At 48.5% G+C, this 21861-nt stretch overlaps 1 protein-coding gene and 1 long non-coding RNA gene across 2 annotated transcripts in view; one reads left to right on the top strand and one right to left on the bottom strand.

The window, feature by feature from the left end:
- Positions 1-2920: 2920 nt before the first annotated feature.
- The window catches only part of RIMKLA (ribosomal modification protein rimK like family member A), a 35084-nt gene continuing 16143 nt past the window's right edge, over positions 2921-21861 (bottom strand). Inside the window, exons 2-5 of the mRNA XM_006742924.3 lie at positions 21253-21483; positions 16939-17025; positions 10304-10507; positions 2921-8150 (exon numbers count right to left, since the gene is read on the bottom strand). Coding sequence (XP_006742987.1) covers positions 7660-8150; positions 10304-10507; positions 16939-17025; positions 21253-21483 — 1013 coding nt within the window. The 3' untranslated portion in view covers positions 2921-7659. The remainder of the gene's footprint in view (positions 8151-10303; positions 10508-16938; positions 17026-21252; positions 21484-21861) is intronic.
- Positions 7358-15698, top strand: LOC145721251 (uncharacterized). The gene is made up of 2 exons (XR_014144838.1): positions 7358-7459; positions 15303-15698. It is a non-coding gene; the product is annotated as an uncharacterized LOC145721251 (long non-coding RNA).

Here is a 21861-nt window from a genome sequence, read left to right as displayed (position 1 = left end):
TCTCTCAGCGCCTAGTTAAGATATATTCCTTGTAGCACATTTTCAGCTTGCCGGTTAGGCAGGGGAAACGACAATTCCCTTTCCTGGAGGGGAACTGAGCCGAAGTACCCGCCCGCGGTGAGACAGAACTCACAAATCACTCCAGAAGTTTAGGAGCAAACGAAACACATTTCTCACGCGTGGAAAACAGAGGCAAGACAAAACGAGCGGAGAAGCAGCGTTTTCAGGCGTTTTTCTTGGCCACTTCTGCACATTCTACCAGGACACCTGCTGCAAGAAATCCATCACCCAGGCCAACCTCCCCGGAACGAGGTGTTTCAATGCTCATGTGGCTCCATGTCTTTCTCGGTCCCCAAGTAGCAGTGGGGTGCTGCTAAATGTTTTGCAACCAGCCCTCCAGGGGTAGAAACTTGATATGTGGCATCTGCCCATCTCGGGGGCTGGGGGGGTAAGATATCCTACCAGGGCTGATGTCAAGTCGCCAACGTGATGTCACCGAACGGTGGCGTTTGCAGAGACTCGCAGCAACACGCCCTTCATCTCTTCATCGCAGGGCGTTTCCGACAGCGTAACCTCGAGAGCATGGATATTAGAAAAATGTAGTAAAATAATTGGGAAGTGATAAGTTTTGAGTATTTAATACCTATATTTTTAACTTTATTTTTTGTAATATACTTTCATTATAGGTCGGTATCATTTCTTTTTTTTTTTTTTTAAATGATGGCTGTGTTTAAGAGCCAGCTCACTAAATTCCTGCAGATGCTCATGATCCCCTCCCCTGGGCCAGTGCGAGCGGGTTCCAGCACCCCACTGACATGGGGGCACCCCTTCCAGGGGTGATAACACCAAACCAGCCCCCTGCCGAATCCCGTCTTCACAGAGACCTCTGTTGGTTCTGCGGAGGGATTGAGAGCCCTGCTCCCCTTACAGGAGATGAGCATTCTTTCCAGACAGGAGATTCTGGGAGCCTCCCTCAGGACAGGTGCAGGACAGCAGGAAAATGAGCCATTTGACTGGCTACTTCCATCTGATCTCAGGGCTGTTGGCCCCTCCAAGTCCAGATGGTGCTGTTGGGCTATCGGAGCTCCCTGCACAGCCCTGGCCTCCTGCACTCCCTTCACCCTCTGTTTGACAGATTACATGCAAATCCCTGGCACCTCCTCCTTCTATCTGATGCAAAGCCAGCCAACCTCATGCAGGAAAAACCAGGTGCTAAATCGCCCAAGGTCAGGCTGCTCACCAGCTTTCCAGCCTCCCAGTCGTCCGAGGCAGCCTTTCCTTCAAAGACAACATTAAGCCAAATGCACCATCTGGATCTCACACTATAGCATCCTAGGATCTCAAGGACAGACGGAACCTTCCAATTGTGAAGCCTGGACCACGGCGTGCGCAAGCAGCCGTCAGCACTCCTCGCCCTCCCAGCCGTAAAGCTGCTGTCTGCCGGTTCTCCTCCCTTGGCCCCGAGCCACGATCACGGGCACGAGCCGCCTGTGACTGCTGACAGTGGGAAGGACGCTGCGGAAAGCTAGGCATGTGGCTCAGTGCTTCACATTCACGACTGTGTTTACTTATCACGTTTATAGGTAAAGAAACGAAGGTGTGGCAAGATGAAGCGACTCTCCCGAGGTCACATGAGCTATAGGTTTTGGAGTCAGGATTGGCACCGGGGATGTCTAACTCAAACTGGCATTATTGACATTACCGTGTTGCCTGCCACAGAGCGTGAAGACCCTGACGGGCGGGACTCCGGTTGTTGCGATGCCTGGGTAACATAGTGCGAGTCAAAAATGTATCACCTTGAGAGTTCCTCTTGAGGGAGCCATCTTTGTTTAAGAAAATGCCTTTAATAAGCCACCCATCGGGGAAGGGGAAATCTCAAAGGTAAGGGCATTGGCAGGAATCAAGTTAAGAAAAGGACTGGCTGGCGCCTGGGTGGCTCAGTTGGTTAAGCGACTGCCTTCGGCTCAGGTCATGATCCTGGAGTCCCAGGATCGAGTCCCACACCGGGCTCCCTCCTCAACGGGGAGTCTGCTTCTCCCTCTGACCCTACCCCCTCTCGTGCACTCTCTCTCTCAAATAAATAAATAAGTAAAATCTAAAAAAAAGAAGAAGAAGAAGAAAAGTACTGGCCATACTGCTGTACAGTAGAACGTAAATGGATTTGGTTTGTCCCAAGTAGGGAGACAGGTACTTGTGGGGTGTAGGTGATGGGTTCCTCAGTGGTGTATCCAAAGAACACTTTACGAAGGGCGTACCGTGTCTGCATTGCTGTAATGTCTTTGTTTCCTCCCACATCATTGAAACACACATGTGCCCACACACACTGGTGCATTTGAACTTTGTTGGGTGTGGAAATGGGAGAACTGATCTTCATGTCATTGATGGACCACAGGGAGGAGACCCCATCGTTGCTTAAAATGAGGTAGCAGAAGTCTGGTGTCAGCTGTGGTGGCCAAAATGTGAGCGCCTTAGAGATCACAGACATCCAAAGGCCCAGTTACCGGACGTGCCTGGATCTCAAGGGCTATGTGGGCCTCGGCTGACGTATGGGCCTCAAGACGGAAGAATCTGGCCTAGTGGCTGGCTGCAGGTGAATGCGCTGTGGAACTGAAGTGGGAGGACACTTTTGACTTTGTGGCTCATTGCAGTTGGAACATGTGCATCAAGCAGGATCCCCCTGAAGGAGTGCCCGATGGCAGAAGTTTGGGACCTTCAAGCCCTTGACCTCCACGGAGGCCCACAAAGGCCTCCACACATCCAAGACATTCTGCAGTGGGGAAATGCCAGCCAAGTTGGCACCAAGGGAGCCTTCAGCCAGCTCGGCAGGGGCCTTGCCCCGTCATCGACCACTGATGGTATAAGGTGGGGCTAAATGGTCTTGGCCGGTCTGAGGGCACAGGCCATATGCCAGCTTGCACCCTAGAAGTCTCGTATGTGCCTCTAGGGCTCTCATTTAAGGCCATCCAAGAGGTAAAGCCTTCAGAGCTGGCACATCAACACCACGTGGATCCAGAGCAGAGGCTCGGCGGGAGAAAGGGCAGAGGGGGAGTCCAGCATGACAGCAAGTGCTAGGCACCATGGGAAAACAGAGCCACCTCTGGCAGTATGCTAAACCAGAATGGGGACTCGGCTGCCCGCGTCCCAGCCCTGCTGCTGACTAGCTAAGTGATCTTGGCCTCTGGGATTCAGATCCTCCGTCTATAAAATGGGGGGACTGAATTGGTGTCCAGAGTGCTGTTATTCCTTTGTCCTTGAATCTGGCTTGATGGGGCGCCTGAGTGGTTCAGTTGGTTAAGCATCTGCCTCAGGCTCAGGTCATGATCCCAGGGTCCCTGCTTAGCAGGGAGTCTGCTTCTCTCTCTCCCTCTGCCCCTCCTCCCCGCTCATGCTCGCTCACTCTCGATCTCTCTCAAATAAATAAAATATTAAAAAAACAAATCTGGCCTGGTGGGTGACTTTCTCAGTGTCACCTCGGAGCCCAGTGAACACAAAATGGCACAGCGAGACTACCAAACAGGGTTGGGGAGGCCAGCACAGGGCCCACGAGAGTGCCACATGTTGGCACGGGAACCACACCCAGAGAAAGAAGCTGAAAAGCTTGAAGGAACAAAGTTGTCGTACTCAGCTGTGTGTTTTAAGAAGGGAGGGCTGCAGGGTCTGGCCAGAGACTTGGAATGGAAGCATAATATGGTTTTCGGGAACGATTCCAACAACATATTCCTGAGATGGGGGGGGAGGGGATCTTCCAAGTAAAAGCATTTTAAAGTCATGATCTGATCTCGAGTCTCAGAGAAAGTCAAAAACAGCACGAGGCTTGCTATTAGGCTGTAGCAGCAGATGGAAAAACATGAGCTTTGGGGACAGTGACAAAGATGACTGTTGTCAGGGCTCATCCCCAAACATCTGCACAGACTGACAGCAAATAGAAGCCTCACCTGCAGGTGCAAAAGAAAGTATTAAGCTGAGCTTCCCCGTTCTACTGGCTTTGGATTCACTCTGACGTGGCTCCTTAGTCCCACCTCAGAGCACTGCGGCTCCAGGCCTGCCTGCACATGGTTTTCTGCAGAAGGGCCAGCTGTTACTTGGGGGGCCCTGGAGCCCCCAGCAAGCTGCCTCCATCTCCCCTGGACTTGCATCAAGACCAGCATTCATCAGGACTTAAGGAAGTGCTGAGGCATGTCTCTCCCACTTCCCCAAGGCCGATGAGAATCCACGTAATTTATTTTCTTTATACAGAAGTTTCAAAGACCCCTACCTCTAATGAATACGTGTGCATGATTCTTTCATTTAAACAACCGCCAGAAGAGCCATTTCTTCTTCCTTCCCCCTGGAATTCCAAATTATCCCAATTTCTTATTTCTTCTGCTGAAATGTCACAAAACTATCCAAGACCTTTCTCCTTCCCTTTCCTCCTCACCCCATCCCCAGTTGTCACGGAATCCCCTCTTAGCTGGGAGCAATGAGTCTGCAATGGTGACAGGAAGAGCTTATAATCCACTTACACCATTTCATCAGATTTTAAAGACCTAAAGCCCCCAACCCACATTCTCGCAAACCCGCACCCCGCAGCAATCAGATAGCATGAAGACATTTTTCCCAAGTGCAGAATCATATATATTCTGAGTGACGGAGCTATTGGCATTCAAGTTTTGACCAGTTTCAAGATGCTACTGTCAGGTAATGGGAAGACCATATACACACACTGCAATTTATGTTACATAAGGAAGACTGTTAGTTGATGTAGGAGAGTCAGGAGTTTCAGGTTATATACGATACATCCAGAAGGCTGTGTGAACTCACCCGAGAGCCTTACTCCTTTCAGGTGGTAAGGCCTCTGAGAAGCTGCATCCTTTTTCAGGCCCCCTACCACTGTTTAGTGTGCTAATGCCAAGAATTCAAGGCCTCTTTCTTTCTTGACTCCCTCAGAGGAGGGATAATGCGAAACTTATAAAACCTGATGTGGGAGGTATTCTTCTACCACTTCCCACATGATGCACAGTCTCATTAATTAACTCACTTCAACCTCAAAGCACCCTCAAGAGGTAAACAGGCATCTCCCCTATTGGAAGAATGGAAAAACGGGAGGCAGAGCCTACCTGATTGTGCAAGGTTGTCAGCGCTTTAAGGGGAGAGCCAGAACCAGGAACTGGCTCTGTGTCCCACGTTCCTTCTAGCAGGTCTTGCGGGCAGCTGTAATGAGTGTGGCCTAGACCCATGACCAAGGCTCACAGGGCCCGTGGCGGGTATGGGAAATCTGGGGGGGGAGGGGGGCTATGCAGGGAGGCGGGAGCTGTGATCCAGGTGTGATCTAGCTTTCTCTGCTTCCAGGCTGGGCTCCGTTTCAAGCAGTGGTGCCCATGACTATAGACGTCACTAACAGCTGGAAGACGGGACCTCTTTGACAAACCTGGAAGCACCCTCTAGCTGCTCTGCTCGGGACAGGGCCTGCTAGCGTCCTTTTAGATAAAGTGGGGAGACTGGGCTTACACTGAACAGTGGGAATGAGTGCATGCAGCTTCCAGAAGGTCATCACTTGGTTCAGATGTTTACGTAGAAAGCATATGGACAATTCCAACAAGAACAGACCTAGAACTATCCTTCTAAACCCACCCTGAGTGGTAAAGATAAGGTAAATGTCTTAACCTGCATAAAGGTGAAGTAGTATCGTGTGTCAACTGTACAAGACACATTACTAGAGTTACAACGGAGTGGCATGCACCCTAGGTTCGACTGCATTTAAACTACAATTGTGTAGTACAATATCTCCATTACATGGAGCCAAACGTTTTTCAATTGTCTAAGTGTTAACTTGGTGAGATGTGCTTTTAGCCACAATATTTTAAAAGCCAATTTCTATTTAAATGTGTTGTGAAAAAATGTAATAGTTTTGACTTTATACACATTTTACATTTACAGCAGAGTAAGTACAGGAATTTAGACACCCAAATGGGTGTTGCTGCCTTCAAACTAGTCACCTTGGGAAGATGTATGTTTAGTCAGTGAAGCTGACCTTGACTCAGACTATTTCTAGAGCCTTCCTTGGAAACTGTCCACTTGTAAGCTTCCTCATTGTTGTCCTTTGTGGGTAGATTTATGTTTTGAGGGATGATTTTTTATTTTTTATTTTTTAAAGCCAAAGAGCATTAGAAGATAAGTCTGATAGATAAAAATGGGTGATGGAGCTTGGGACTACCTGTGGGGAGGAGTGGTATAAAAACTGAAGTCTGACTATAAGGCTGTGAGGCCTCTTTCCTTGCATGGCTTCAGAGATAATTCCAAAGAGGAATTCTGTCTGTTCTCGGCACATGCAGTATCACAGCTCAAGAGTACGGTCTCCCAAGGAAATAACACAGATTATGGTAACTCTTGAGTGCTGATGTTTTAGTGTATTTGGTTAAAAAGGGAGCCTTGCTCATTCTCATCATACTTCATATAAGCAGAAACGGAAAACTCCATCTCCATGAATTCACCCAAGGGAAGGATCATCATCTACTGCTTAAAGAGTTAAAATAAAAAGCACTTGGTGTCCTGTCTACGTTATCCAGCCCCTCCTTCCCCTAAACGTGCAATGAGTAATTCCTGAGTCTCCCCAGTTTGGAAAAAGTGGGTAAGGACAGGTCTCTGGAACCTGGCTAGGACTAGAATGTTGAGGGGATGAGAGTGTGTTTCCGATGGCTCTAGCTACCCAGTAGGCCCACAACACCAGCGCATACAAGAACACCTTCTACAGCTAAGCAGTACACAAAGTTTTAGGAGAGAAGGGGGAAAATGATTATCTTCCAGTAGATTTCTATGATAAAAACCCACCGGCTTCTGGATGACAAATGAACAGAGTCCACTGACAAGAAAGTCCATGGCGTTCAATTCTAGTGCACACATAAGAAATAAAGTGTGTGGCCCCTAGCTCATTGAAGTGCATTTCCAGCTGAGGCCAAAGGCAGCAAAGGTGCAAGAGGCTGCTGGGGCTGGCGTTAGTTGAAGCAGGGTCTGTAAGTTCGGAGTGGCAAAGCAATTTGTAGAAAGCCCCAGCTACACAGCAGGGTATCTGCCAACCGGTGAAGTCAAATAACGATCGGTCTCAAACTTTCTACAAAGTGCTTCATCGAAAATGCTAATGAGGAAGCTCCCTAAAACACCATATCCTGAGTGTCAGAGGAATATGGCCAGGATGGTGACTGACGGGGAGCAGAGACTGAACCGCGTATTTTTCAAGCATCCCACACACACACTTAGCGAAGAGCCGTGTAACTGCAGTCACATTCCTTGTCTTCCGCCCCCGCCTGCCTCCGGGGCTGGCTCCCGAGTGCAGCACTTCCGGGAGGCGGTCTGAGTTCATGGGCTCTGCTGGAAACAGCCAGAAGCAGCAGCCCCCCCGGCAGCGCCTTAAAAGTCAGCCGTAGCATCCAAGTGCTTGCGGCAGACGTCGGTCTCAAGTCGATTGCTCGGGATGTTGCTCTTGGTGAGTGTTTTTATATTAGTCTCTATAAAAACCACAAAGCTAAGCCGTTTTGCTTAAATCATCGTTAGAAAGAATGCTGAGTGCCCAGATGGGATTTTCTAGTTTCTGTGCAAATGAAATCACATTAGTCCGGATTTTATTCACTCAAAACTATAGGGAAGCAGTAGGATTTGGTTTCAATGCTGCCAAAAAGCAGGAATTCACTTAAGTTTTAATTCTGAAGCAATCCGGTTGTTAATGTTGTAGCCGGGTTCGGGCAGCATGGGGGGCGGGGCCCCCGTTGTGCTCACTGAGGAATCCCGGATCTCTCCCAGTTCAGGCTCACTCTCGCTAGAGGTAGACCCATTGTTGATGGCGTAGACGCTCTCCGCAACTCCCTGAGCTGAAGCGCAGCCATCTGGCTCTTTCTTCTCCCTGGGACTGGACAGTCCTGGGAGGACAGCCATCTTGCCAGTCTGCCTATTGGGCAGCAAGGACATGGTGTAGTCCGCGATGATGCCACCCACATCTAAATTGCACGCCTGGTCGAAGGCTAGGAAGCCGACGTTGGCATTTGCCTCACACACCACAAAGGAGCCATCGTCCATGATGAGGAGATCGATGCCACAGAAGTCCATGCCCAGGATGTTGGACACCTGAATGGCCAGCTGCTTGCCTTGCTCTGTCAGCGGGCACATGACGCCCACACCGCCTGCAGGGAAAGCACAGCGACATCATGGTGACCTCAGACACCAAGGGCACAACGACCCTTCAAAGAAGAGACGGAGCCACACTGAGGATGGGCAGGGAGACAGAAGATCTGCTTGGAAATCAGGACGCCCTTTGGGAAAACAATAGGGTCACTTCTTATCTAAGAGTTTTTAAAATGTTTATTTCCTCTGACCTACCACTAAGGAAATAATCTTATGTAATGGAAAAAAGCTTTAGGCACCAAGATGTTGATGGCAGGGTTATTTAAAATCCTGGAAAATCAAAATCCTGGGACATAATAGGCACTCACTCAGCATCTGTTGCTAAGTAAATGAAAAACTACAAATATCTCGCAATAGAGGAAAGCAGCATATTTTACAATCGTGAATAATAATGCTCGTAGAGCGTTGGTGATCCCATGGAAAAATACTTGGAAGGATTTAAGACTGTGCAGCATGACCACGACTGTACAAAAAGATGATGCCGGAAAGAACAATACAGAAATGTTAACAATGCCTGTCTTTAAAGGGTGGGATTAATGATAAATATCTTTTTCACTGGACTTTGCCGTGTTTTCAACATTTTCTACATGAGAATGGATTCCTTTTGTACAGAAAAGGCAAAATTAACATTACGTTGGGGCGCCTAAGTGGCTCAGTCGGTTAAGCATCGGACTCTTGATTTTGGCTCCGGTCGTGATCTCAGGGTCGTGGGACTGAGCCCGGTGCCAGGCTCCACGCTCGGCACGGAGTCTGCTTGGGATTCTCTCTCTCTGCCCCTCCCCCTACCTCTAAAAGAGTAAATAAATCTGTAAAATAAATTAATGTTATGTTTTAGGAAGAGGGAGATGGAAAGGCTTGTGAGACAAAATCCTATGCCAAAGAGAGTCTGACTGCCCTTACCTACTACAGAGTTAACCTCAGGTTTAACAGTCTCCCTGGAAAGACTTAAGACCTGTCTTCTCAGGTCCAACAGCGAATGCCTTCACCGTAACACTGCCCCTTCCCCACCTGTTAGAATGTATAAGGAAAAGGCTACAGAAGAGTTTCAGACTAGCTCACCAGGAAAAGCAACATGGGGAAATGGCAAAACCATCTGGTTCCTACCTTGTTAAAGAATGCATCTGATATGGTGACTAAAAAAGACAACATAATACCTGAGGTTCCACCTGGTGGGGCGCCATACACGAAAATGAGATGTTGAGTACTTAGCACCGTGTCAGCCTGAGCCTAGCATCTGCCCCCATCACAGCACTACATCCCAGTGTCTTGCAATGATCTGCTTTCGGGTCTTGTCCTCTGTGGGACCGTAAGCTGTCCCACAGCAGGGACTCTGCCGTTAACTGCGCTCTCATCGAGTCTGCTCGTGGCAACTGCTCGACTGGTATTAGTGAAGGAAGGACCGAGCTGGTGTCTCCACCTCTGTACTACTCACTAGCCTTGGTACACTCACAGGGCCATTTAGGATGTAACCGTGCGCATTTTTCTCTTTTCACATTACCAACATACACATTCGTTCAGTGAGGGTGACAACAGCTTTCTGTGATGGGGACAAGAATTTATATCCCTCCTGGGACATCTCCACTCACCGTAACAGAAAACAAGATAAACAACAGGTTCATGGGACGGGGTTATGCATTTGATCCAAATATAAACTGCAGCTTTCTAATTATATCATACATATTAAGAAAAACACAGTCTTCAATTACAATGCAAAAGCAGAATACACTCTATCTTCTTTCATTGCCTCAGTGTAGACGCTCTTTATTTCTTGCCTTCCGAACTCCTCTGCCTCCTGTCTCATGCCTTCAATCCCTCCTCTACCCACGTGTCAGTTCTTCTCAAACATGGATCCTCATGTCACTCCCTGGCTTAAACCTGGCTGCTGAGTCCCAACACCTACCAGACAGGGTTCAATCTCAGTGTCCTGATACCCAGGCCTGACCTCTGTCACAGCACCCACACCAGTCTGACCCTTTCCTGGGCTGCTTGCGGTGACAGGACAGGGCTTGTTTCTAATTCTTATCTGTGATCCTGGAGCCCAGCAGAGGATTTGACAAGATAGGAGGGATCGATCCACATTTACTGAAGGGGTGCAAACATCCTAATGAAAAACCCCTAGTGAAAAAATGGACTGTGAGCTCTTATACCTTACCGAGAGAGCAGTTGCTTTGCATCCGTCCATCTGTGGAGCAGCGAAGCATAGAGCCTATCACCCGGCCCCCTACCACCACCACCCGGATATCTTTGCCGTGTGACTCCTTCACATACTTCTGGAACAGGTAGGGCACATCATGGCGGATCAGATGGCAGATGTCTGAGAGGTGATGTTTATCTCTTGCAAGAAAAACAGCTTTTCCTTTAAGAAGAAAGACAAAGAGCAGGAGGAGTGGTTAAGAGAAGCCTCCGAGCTGAGTCCTTGCCCTCCCATCTCCCTGTCCCATACAGTTGTCGGTTCTTTCTGAACTTGCCTTACCTCGGCCCCTTCTGTTTCTCTGACCAAACTCTTGCTTCTTATCAAATGGCCGCCGAACCTTATTTTCTCTTGGTTTTACTCACGCCCCTCTCCCTCTACCACAACTCTCTTTTCAGGATGGAATAATAATGTATTCCAGAAACACAGAGGAGAGGCCAAAATAAAATCCTAAGGATCTAGTCAATTCAGTTCCAAAAGCAGTCAGCATCTCCTATGGATGCTGATTAGGCCCAGTCCATCTCTAACCCACTTTGTTAATCCCCCAAACCTCACACTGGGCTCGAAGTACAAAGCAGGTGTCAAATCCATGTTTACAGAACATAATTAACTGAACACACTTTAGAGGAATTCCAAGGCTAGGTAGAGAGAGACCCACAAAAGGTAACTACGATACAGCATGATAGAGCATTAAGAGAGGTATACGCAAATGATATGGGAGTTCAAAGAGGGAGCCCCTGAAAGACTCCCTCCTCCTTTTAAACCTAAGAAACTTATTATCTGGCTATATCTGTTTAATTCTAAAAGGAATGATCTATAGTTCTATTGCTCTCTAGGGAAAGCATTCCTTCTTGACTCCAAATCCTTCCTTTTTGGCTTGAATCACCAGTGCTTTTATAATTATTTAGCCTCTGTTTTTCCATTTGCATATTAGCTGACAGATCTGAGCAGGAGTTCCTGATGAGTTCGCTCTGCAAATCTGACATGAGCACACCCAGTCTGAGCCTTCTTGTTAGCAAATTTGGAACAAAGAGATGGTTTTCCTAAGATTTGTGTCACCACGTTATAAGGAGTGGGACCCTTCTGAAGTCTTAATAAAAAGAGTGATGGGTATCAGCCCCTAGTGGCATAGAAGACTGAGAAGTAACCCCCCAACACATGTCTCCATCACTGAACATTTGGCACCAGGAGACCTGGCATCTGACCACAGATGGCTGGGATTCAAGTATAGGCACTGGGGGTTCCCTGGATATTAGGCAGGATTTTCAGCAGAGATGGGGGCTCAATACAGGGACTTGGTTCCTTGGTTCCTGGCAGGTGGAAGGTTCTAATATGGGGCTTAGTCTGCAATTACTAAAGGAGCTACAGTGTTCAGGCACAGAGGAAAAAGGGGGAGGGGGATCATCTGCCCTGTGTGCCAAACACCTTGTTTTTTTATTATTTCATTTACACTTCATATTAGCCCTATGAAGCCATTAGGACAGAATAGTTATTTTTGTTTTACAGTAGAGGGAAATAAAGGTCTACAAGATTAGTACCTTTCTCAAGGGCACAGCCCATACCATTCCACTTCCTTCTTTAGATTCATTTCCATGTACTAGGGTCTAACTACCACTGTAATTTGTTTACTCCCCATCCATTTTCCCTAAGATACTATATGTTACACTAGCAATGAACAACCTGAAAACGAAATTAAGAACACAATCCCATTTACCAGAGTATCAAAAGGAAAAAAACATTAGGAACAAATTTAACCAAAGAAGTACGAGACTTACCACTGAAAACTACAAAACACTTTTGAGAGAAATTAAAGAGCTAAATAAATGGAAAGATGTCCCATGTTCAGGGACCAGACGGCTTCATATTGTATTAAGACAGCAACACTCCTCCAACTGATCTGCACGGTCCCCACCAAAAGTCTAACTTCCTTTTTTGCAGAAGTTGACAAGCTGATCCTAAAATTCATATGGAAAGGCAAGGATCCCAAATATCCAACACGATCTTGAAAAAAAGAATAAAGGCGGGCGCCTGGGTGGCTCAGTTGGTTAAGCGACTGCCTTCAGCTCAGGTCATGATCCTGGAGTCCCGGGATCGAGTCCCGCATCGGGCTCCCTGCTCAGCAGGGAGTCTGCTTCTCCCTCTGACCCTCCCCCCTCTCATGTGCTCTCTCTCTCTCTCATTCTCTCAAATAAATAAATAAAATCTTTAAAAAAAAAGAAAAAAAGAATAAAGGGACAAAGTTGGAGCCCAACTTGCCAATTGCAAAACTTACTACAAAGTTACAGTCATGAAGACAGTGTGGCCTGCCATAAGATGATAGACATATGGATCAATGGAATAGAACTGAGAGCCCAGAGTAGACCCTCACACAGATGGTCAGGTGCTTTTTTTTTAAGATTTTATTTATTTATTTGACAGAGAGAGACACAGTGAGAGAGGGAACACAAGCAGGGGGAGTGAGAGAGGGAGAAGGAGGCCTCCCGCAGAGCAGGGAGCCTGATGTGGGGCTCGATCCCAGGACCCTGGGATCATGACCTGAGCCGAAGGCAGACGCCCAACGACTGAGCCACCCGGGTGCCCCGGTCAGGTGCTTTTTGACAAGAGTTACAAAAGCATCCAATGGAGGAAAGAATAGTCTTCAACAAATAATACTGGGAAAACTGGATATCCACATGCAAACGAAGGAAGATGGATTCCTTCATCACACCATATACAAAAATTAGCTCAAAATGGATCAAAGACCCAAAGGTAGGAGCTAAAACTATAAAACGCTTACAAGGAAATGCAAGTATCAATCTGTGTGATCTTGGATTAAGTAGCTACAAAATGACATCTAAAAGCACAAGCCACCAAAAGAAAAAATAGATGAATTGAACTCCATCAAAATCAAACCTTATGTACATCCAAGGACACTACCAAGAAAGTAAAAAGAGAACCTACAGGGTGGGGAAAAAACATGTTCAAATTATGTTCATATGTTGTGAACTCTTAAAAACTCAGCAATCAAAAGGGGTGCCTGCGTGGCGCAGCTGGTTGAGCATCCAACTCTTCCTGGCTTTGGCTCAGATCGTGATCTCAGGGTTGTGAGATTAAGCCCTGCATTGGGCTCTGCACTCAGCATGGAGTCTGCTTAGGATTCTCTCTTCCTCTCCTTCTGCCCCCCACAAAATAAATAAATAAATCTTTAAAAAGGAAAAAAAACCCTCAGCAATAAAAACACCAATAACCCAACTGAAAAGCGGGCAAAGGATTTCAATAAACAATTGTCCAAAGATCTACAAATGTCCAATAAGCACATGAAAAGATGCTCAACATCACTAATCATTAGGGAAACAGAAAGCAAAACCACGATAAGATGCCTCCTTCCACCCACTGGGATGGTGATAATAAAAACAAATCACGTATTCACAAGTTGCTAAAATTTCTCATCATAAGAAAAAAGTTCTGTACGGTGATGGATGTTACCTAGACTTATTGTGCTGACCAATCTGCAATGTATACAAATATTGAATCATTATATCAATTAGACCTCAAAAAAGATTTTAAAAATTCATTTAAAAATAAATAAATAGGGCGCCTGGGTGGCTCAGTTGGTTAAGCGACTGCCTTCGGCTCAGGTCATGATCCCGGAGTCCTGGGATCGAGTCCCACATCGGGCTCCCGGCTCAGCGGGGAGCCTGCTTCTCCCTCTGACCCTATCCCCTCTCATGCTGTTTTTCTCTCTCTCTCTCTCAAATTAATTAATTAATTAATTAATTTTAAAAATAAATAAATAAATAAAGTGGGGCCCTACATTACTAATGCTTGGGAAACATGTATTTTGGCTTGTGTCTTGCTTTTATGGTGGAAGTATGGTGATTATTTGCTTAATCTGTCAAGGCAAAGAGGACATTCATATATGTATATTCTTTTTTTTCTTTTTAAGATTTTATTTATTTATTTGATAGAGAGAGACACAGCGAGAGAGGGAACACAAGCAGGGGAGAGGGAAAAGGAGAACATAAGCAGGGGAGAGAGAGAAGCAGGCTTCCCGCGGAGCAGGGAGCCCGACGCAGGGCTCGATTCCAGGACCCTGGAAATCATGACCCGAGCCGAAGGCAGATGCTTAATGACTGAGCCACCCAGGCGCCCCCATATACGTATATTCTAAGAGTTAGGCCTGCCCACTTTTCAGGCTACAAACGTTCAAATTAATATATACAATCAAAAAGTCTTATTTAGTACTCCAAAAAAGAAAACCAATCATAAATAAAGGAGTGAATGAATAAAACAAGGATCAGGGAGGATGAAGAGAAATCAGAACCCTCGCACACTTCTGGTGGGCCTATAAAATGCCATAACCATTGTGGAAAACAGTTTGGTAGTTCCTCTGAGGTTAAATATAGAGTTACCATCTGACCCTGCAATTCCAGGCTTAGGTAGGTACCCAAGAGAAATGAAAACATATGTCCACATAGAAACTTGTACACACATGTCCGTAGCAGCATTACTCCTAACGGCCACAAAGTGGAAACAACTCAGATGTCCATCGGCTGATGAGCAGATAAACAAAATGTGGGCTATCAACACAACAGACTATTGTTGAGGGATCAGAAGGAATGCAGTACGGATCCACGCTACAACAGGGATGGCCCATGAAGACATCACATTAAGTCAAAGGAGCCAGACACAAAAGGTCACATAGTGGATGATTCCACTGATATGAAATGTTCAAAATAGGCAAATCCATAGAAACAGAAAATAGACTAGTGGTTACCAGAGTCCAGGGAAGGCAACTGTGATTGACCCCTAATAGGTGCAGGGTTTCTTCTGGAATGGAAACGTTCCAAAATGAAATAGTGGCTATGGTTGTACACAATAGTGAATATACTAAAATTCACTAAATTGTACACTTAAAAATGGCAAACTGTTACGTGAATTACATCTCAATTTTTAAATTTTTTTATTTTTCTATTTTTAGAGAGAGAGCATGGAAGCAGGAGTGGGGCAACAGGGAGAGAGAATCTTAAGCAGGCTGCACGCTCAGCACGGAGCCTGACGCAGAGCTCAATCTCATGACCCTGAGAACATGACCGGAGCCGAAATCAAGAGTTGGATGTTTAACCGACTGAGCCATCCAGGCACCCCTACATCTCAATTTTTTAAATGTTTGAAAATACCACGTATTTTATTTAATTTCCACTTATTATCTGTCTTACCCTTCTACAATGAGAGCTCCTTGAGGACAGGAGATTTGTTTTGTTCCTTTCTGTATCCCCAGAGCCTGAACAGTGCCTGGCACTCTGTGGCCGCTCAAATATTAGTTGAATTCCCCATTACGTATATTTTAGCACAATAAAAAAAATCAGACATTGAACTTTAGCACTGTAGCATATCTATCTGAATAGCATTAAGGGGCCCACCTTGCCCCCCAAACTCATTCCTCCTTCTCCTCAACAGGAACCCTTGGTTCCCACAGGTTGCTTTGCTCACACCTGCTTCCGTATGTTCGCTTGCTTACTTCCTCCAGTTTGAATTCCACGCTCCAGCTGGAGTCTCCTTCTCCTCCAGTGAGGCCCCCCCCGCCTAGTGGCCGAGCTGGCCCCCTCCGTCAGGCGCGAGCAGGCGCTGGGCCAGCCTGCCACAGAGGATGTCGCCCTGCCACGCAACCGTCTCTACTCCCTGCACGCTGTGGCTTAAGAGCAGTGACCGAGTCTAGCCCATCTCACTGCCCAGTCCCCCCAGCACAGGAACTGCTCAGCACCTGTCTGTTTCGGGGGCCTCCCCTCACTGCAGATGCCCTGAGCGTGGAAGTGTGCCCCCTGGGTCGCATCAGGGAGCCCCTGCCCCCACGCTGCCGGAGGACTTCCTGCTGCATGCAGGCTCCTCTCCGTTACCAGTCCCCGCTCTGCACCGAGCGCTGCGGCAGGCCCCCGGGACAGAGAGGCTGGGGACCGGGTTCCCGCCCCTGAGCAGTGCCCAGCCAGCCAGGGGGAGAGGCACATGCCCTTGCAGCTGTCATAAAGGGCAGTGCTACGCTAGAGGCGTGGGCAAAGTGCCACGGAAACCCAAAGGAAGAGCGCGCAGAGAGGGAGGGGGGCCAGCGATGTGGGGGGCAGCTGGCCTTTACTGGTGAGCGGAGGTTCACCCGAGGCCAGAGGAAGATGGCGCTGCCAGTGAAGGGAAGAGGACAGAGGTTTAAAGAACAGAAAATACATGGTCGAGCTAGTGAAGGAGAAGTAGTCTGCAGTGGACGATGGAGAGTGCAAAGGAAGGGTGCAGCTGCAGGGCCTTCAGTGCTATGGCAAGGAATACGGACTTTGTCTAAGAGGCAACAAGGCTCTTGGAAGCGCTTGTTAGTGGAGGAGTAAGGACAGATGTTTCGGAAGAAGAGAGGCCACGCTGGCACCGGGGTAGGGAGACCAGTCAGGGTCAAGTCAGGAGTCTGCTGCCGAGTCCAGGGAGTGAACGAGAAGGGTCTGACGCAGCAAGGACAGTGGGGGCAGCAAGGAGGGGACAGAAAGACAGACGACACCGCGAGCCCCGTGAGGGGGCGCCCCACTTCTCTAACCAGCAGAGGTGCGGCCCTAATGGAAGCCAGGAGGAGCAGCACTGACCCCGATGTCCTCGCGTGCTCTTCACCACGACCGGGTAGCCGAGGGGCTCAGCTTCATCGATCATCTTGGAAAAGTCTTCGTGCCCACCTGCCAAGAGAAGGTGAAAGTCAGTGAAGGTCAGGCTGAGGCTCGGGAGTGGTCTGCCCAGCACGGCCCCCTCTGTGCGAATTCTTTCAAGGCCTCATGTTCCTCTGATTAAAGCAATTCAAGCCCAGTCCATCCGACAGACGTGTATCTTGCACCTGTAACGTACGTGGGAGTAGAGAGAGAAGGAAACCCACACTGATCAAGTACGTGAATGTGGCAAAGGCCTCACAGGCTCGAGCCCACGTAATCCTCCTAATAGCCCTATAGGCAGGGCAGGAATTTTTCCCAGTAAAATGGCTGTGGTTCAGCCAAGTGTTAAAGATGAAAACAGAACCACGGTGAGGCTGTGTCCATCATCAGGGGCATCTGCACAAAGAGTACACTTTATCAGAAGGGAACCCCTCGGGCGCCTGGGTAGCTTAGTCAGCTAAGCGTCGTCTCAGGCCCCGATCTCATGGGTCGTGAGATCTTGCACCCCGCGCTCAGTGGGGAGTCTGCTTCAGATTCTCCCCTCTGCCCCTCCCCCTACTCTCTCTCTCTCAAATAAATAAATAAATCTTTATATATATTTTTAAAGATTTTATTTATTTATTTGACAGACAGAGAGAGAGAGAGAGAGCACAAGCAGAGGGAGCAGCTGAGGGAGAGAAGCAGGTCCCCCCCGCTGAGCAGGGAGCCCGACGTGGGACTCGATCCCAGGACCCTGGGATCATGACCTGAGCTGAAGGCAGACGCTTAATGACTGAGCCACCCAGGCGCCCCAATAAATAATCTTAAAAAAAAAAAAAAAACAGAAGAGAAGTCCTGCAGACAGTCTCCCCTTCGCCGTCGAGCCAGCTGCTCCTTAGCAATGTACTCAATAAACTTCTATCTGCTTTGTTCTGCCTGGGGTGGATCCTTCCACAGCCCGTGCCACCCGCCCCCATCTGACTGGGACGCCCCACATTCGGTAGCCCAGGACTCTCCCCGGATTCTCCGAGATCCCTCAGTGGATTGGCTCCAGTACTCCTTGGGGAACTGATGACTTCCGGGGGAGGTTGCTCCTCAGTGAGGATCCGAAGCCCCAGGGGAAGCCGCCAGACTGCCCTCACCCAAAAGGGTGAGGAACTTCCCCTCCTGCCCTTTGGAGGGATCCTTCCCTCCCTCTCCTCTCTTTTCAGCCCTTCAGCGGTCTAACCCCAGTCCTCCTGAGACAGCTGAAGGTCTCTGGCCAGGGCAGCTCCCCATGTGGTCTCGGACTGCCCGGGCCTGTGAGGACAAAGGACCCTTTTCCTCTCCTCTCGCACTCCATCCCCCTGAGGTCTCCAACCTGAGGTGCAACTGGCAGCAGAAGGTCGTCCAGAATGAATCCACACACACTAGGGACTCAGTTGGGACCCTTTCCTGATGCTGCCTGACTCTCAGCCACCTTGCTTCTTCAGGCCCCCTTTTTCCCCTTTGTTTCCTCAGATCCAGCTGCCATCTTGATCTACAGGCAAAAAACGTATCTACATGTCTGAGTAAATCCAACAATTCCATATACAAATGACGATTCAACAAGGATCCCACCCATACCCTTGGAGGATCCCCTCCCCCTAAATCCCATGGACCTGGCCACCAAGGAATTTCATTCAAATCTCAGAACCGCTTGTTGATATAATACCATGCTCTGGTCTGTAACTGCACAGAACCCCTGATGGACAACAAGGTTAGGCAGGGACAGCATAGCCCATTCTCCGGCGTGAAGAAGCCACTGAAGACGAGACCTTTGCCCAAATGCCAAAGATTTGCCACTATCGATTGGTCAGAAGGGAATGTAGAGACTGCTTTTAGGCAACAGGCTTGAGCAACGGAAGCCTGAGTAAGGTAAAAGGGCCCATAGTGACCCCCTGGCTGAATGCAAATAGGCTTGTTAGGTCACCTAAAATATCCATAAGCCCACCAATGGGCTACTTGCAACTGGGCACAGGAATGAAAAAAGGAAAATTTCGCACGTTCCCATCCCCTCACACTCCCCCTTAACTACAGCTCCCCACCACTACCTCCTGGCAGACAGTCTCTCCTTGGCTGTCCTGCCCACTGATCCCTTGCAGTGTTCAATAAACTTTTATCTCCTTAAAAAAAAAGGGGGGGGGACTCCCAACTTCCTGACATCCACTGACATATTTAGCTCCTCTCTAGCTATCCTTTTTTCCTTCCCTATAAAACAGTGAAAGAGGAGTCCTTCTTATCCAAGGCCATCCCTGCACCTGGGCTTTAGACCCCTTCCCTCTCACTTCCTCGGGGATCTTGCACCATTAAGTGTACTCTCTCTGATGGGTCTTCAACCTCCCAGTTCCATTTTATTTTATTTTTTTAAATGATTTATTTATGAGAGAGAGAGCGTGAGCAGGAGAGGCAGAGGGAGAGGGAGAGAGTATCAAGAGTCTCCGCACTGAGCTTGGAGCCTGACATGCGGCTCAACCTCACGACCCTGAGATCACAACCTGAGCCGAAACCAAGAGTCAGATGCTTAACCGACTGCGCCACCCAGGCACCCCTCCATTGCCATTTTAAACACGCTGGGTTCTCTCCCATCTTCGACAAACAAAATCCCTATTCCTTGCCCCTGCATCATCTCTTAACTACAAGCTTGTATCCATACCATCGAGCTACTCAACCAGGTTTGCATTTTCTCACTTCTCATTCATCCCCTCGCCCTTTGACAGTTTGGCTTTTCCCCCATCACTAAACTGAAGCTGTATTCATCAAGTCCCTGTTGCTAAATCCAACACGCATCTCAGCGCTCCTGTTACTTGTCCTTTCAGAACCAGACAACACTTTTAATTATACCATCCACCCTGGAATGTTCTTTCCATTGCATCTGTCACCTCTTCTTTCCCTCCTCACCTCACCAGCTGCTCCTGCTTGCTTTCCTGTGTACATTCCTCTTCCAGACCTGCTCTCTGAAGGGTTCTCTCTTGAACCCTCTCACTGAATTTTATTTTTTATTGTGGTAAAATATACATAAAATTTGCCATAAAAAGGTGTCCAGTTCAGCCCTCTCTTCATTCTATATATTCTCCCTGAGCAATCTCATCCATTCTCGTGACCTCACTTAACGTAATGAAGGTTTCCAAATCCACTTCCCTAGGTTACACCTCTCTCAGGAGCTCCAGATCCACTTATCTGCTGCCTACAGAATACTCTTCCTTGCTTACACTACAGATGCCTCAAAAAGAACGTGCTCCAAACTGAAATCCTCTCTGCCTGATAACCCCTCACCCCCTACCCACCAACCCGCTTCTCCTCTCCCATGTTTCTAGTCTCAATGAATGTTTGCTTTCACGTCTGGCTGCCCAAACCAGAAACCAGAGTCCCTCTTGATTCCTTCTACATTCCTCATATCCAGCCAGTCATCATGTCCTATTACTGCGGTTTCCTTCGTAATTCCTGGATCTGTTCATTTATCTTCGTTCTTACTATGGCCCCTCAGTTTAGACCATCATGGCTCACTTGGGTAGCTTAAAAAGCCTAAGCCACATACCTTATCTCTACTCTGCCCTTGTCTGATGCCTTCTTCTTGGTGCAGCCAAGGTGATATTCTGCACTCCGATCAGGCCACCTCCTTGCTTAACGCCCTACACATCTCAGGATTCACCCTAATCTACTTCACATACCATATAAGCTACTCTTACATCTCTACTCCATCTCTTGTACATCTACAGACCACTCAAAATACCATGCAGAGGTCACGTTCTCACTCGAGTCTAGGTCGATCTATATTCTGCTCTCCGCTTGGGTTACCCCCCTGTCCCGGCTGCTCCCGCCGGATAACTTCAGCCGAGTCTAGCTATTCTTGCTTTCAGGAAACCTCCCTCGCCACCTCCGAAGCTGCATGTGGAGCCGTCCTGAGTGTCCCGTACCACCTGGCACTAACGCATCCTGGCACCGCCCTGGCGCTGCCTGTCCACTCGCTGTCCCCCGCCTCTGATGAACCGGGGGGGCCTTCCGGGCCGGATGCGCTCACTTACTGCTCCAGCCCAGCGCCCAGCTCGGGAGCGGGCACATGGCGCGCAGAGCAGGCACGCGGCATCGGTGAATTACAGCCACAGGGAGCGACCGCGTTGAAGACTCGAGATGCTCAATCACCTGACATGAACAAATTCACACTGAAAACCAACAGGACACTAGAGCGCTTTGGCAGGAGAGAAAAGACAGAGACGCAGGTGGTTCGGAAAGGTCTGTTCCAAGCCCAAGGACACTCACCATAGGAGAAGGTGTCTGGCATGGGAACCCCATGCCCAGCCAGCTCTTGGAAAGTCCAGAACTTGTTGACGCAGTTTAAAATGCTCTGTGGGCGGTTGACGAGGCGGCAGCCCAGCTTCTCCAGGTGGCGCAGGACCGTGATGTCGCTGTCCGACTGCACCGAGGGGGTGGGCACGCGCACGAGCACCACATCTGGGAAAGTGGTGAGCGCCTTCTGGTTCAGCTGCAGGCCTGCAATCGAAGGACAAGAGTGAGCTCCGTGCTGGCCTAGTCTCACCAGCAGAACTGGTTCCAACCGACTCCTCAAGACTGAACCCAGCCGACAGCCTTGAAAATGGCACTGGAAATCCTGTAGTAACGAGAAAGCTACAGTCAATGCCACACTCCACACAAATGGGCAGAGCATGATTATGAGGAAACACAAAAGAACGAACAGAAAAAAAAAAAAGAAAAGCAGCATATCGAGAATAATCCAAGTTAGAAGAATCCACAGGGGAGGGCGCCTGGGTGGCTCAGTTGGTTAAGCGACTGCCTTCGGCTCGGGTCATGATCCTGGAGTCCCGGGATCGAGTCCCGCATCGGGCTCCCTGCTCAGCGGGGAGTCTGCTT

The sequence above is a fragment of the Leptonychotes weddellii genome, chromosome 4, assembly GCF_054177405.1.
Source record: "Leptonychotes weddellii isolate Sample4059 chromosome 4, ASM5417740v2, whole genome shotgun sequence".
Classification (NCBI taxonomy): domain Eukaryota; kingdom Metazoa; phylum Chordata; class Mammalia; order Carnivora; family Phocidae; genus Leptonychotes; species Leptonychotes weddellii.
Note: the sequence above shows the minus strand (reverse complement) of the source record. Positions and strands in the feature narration are given on the sequence as shown.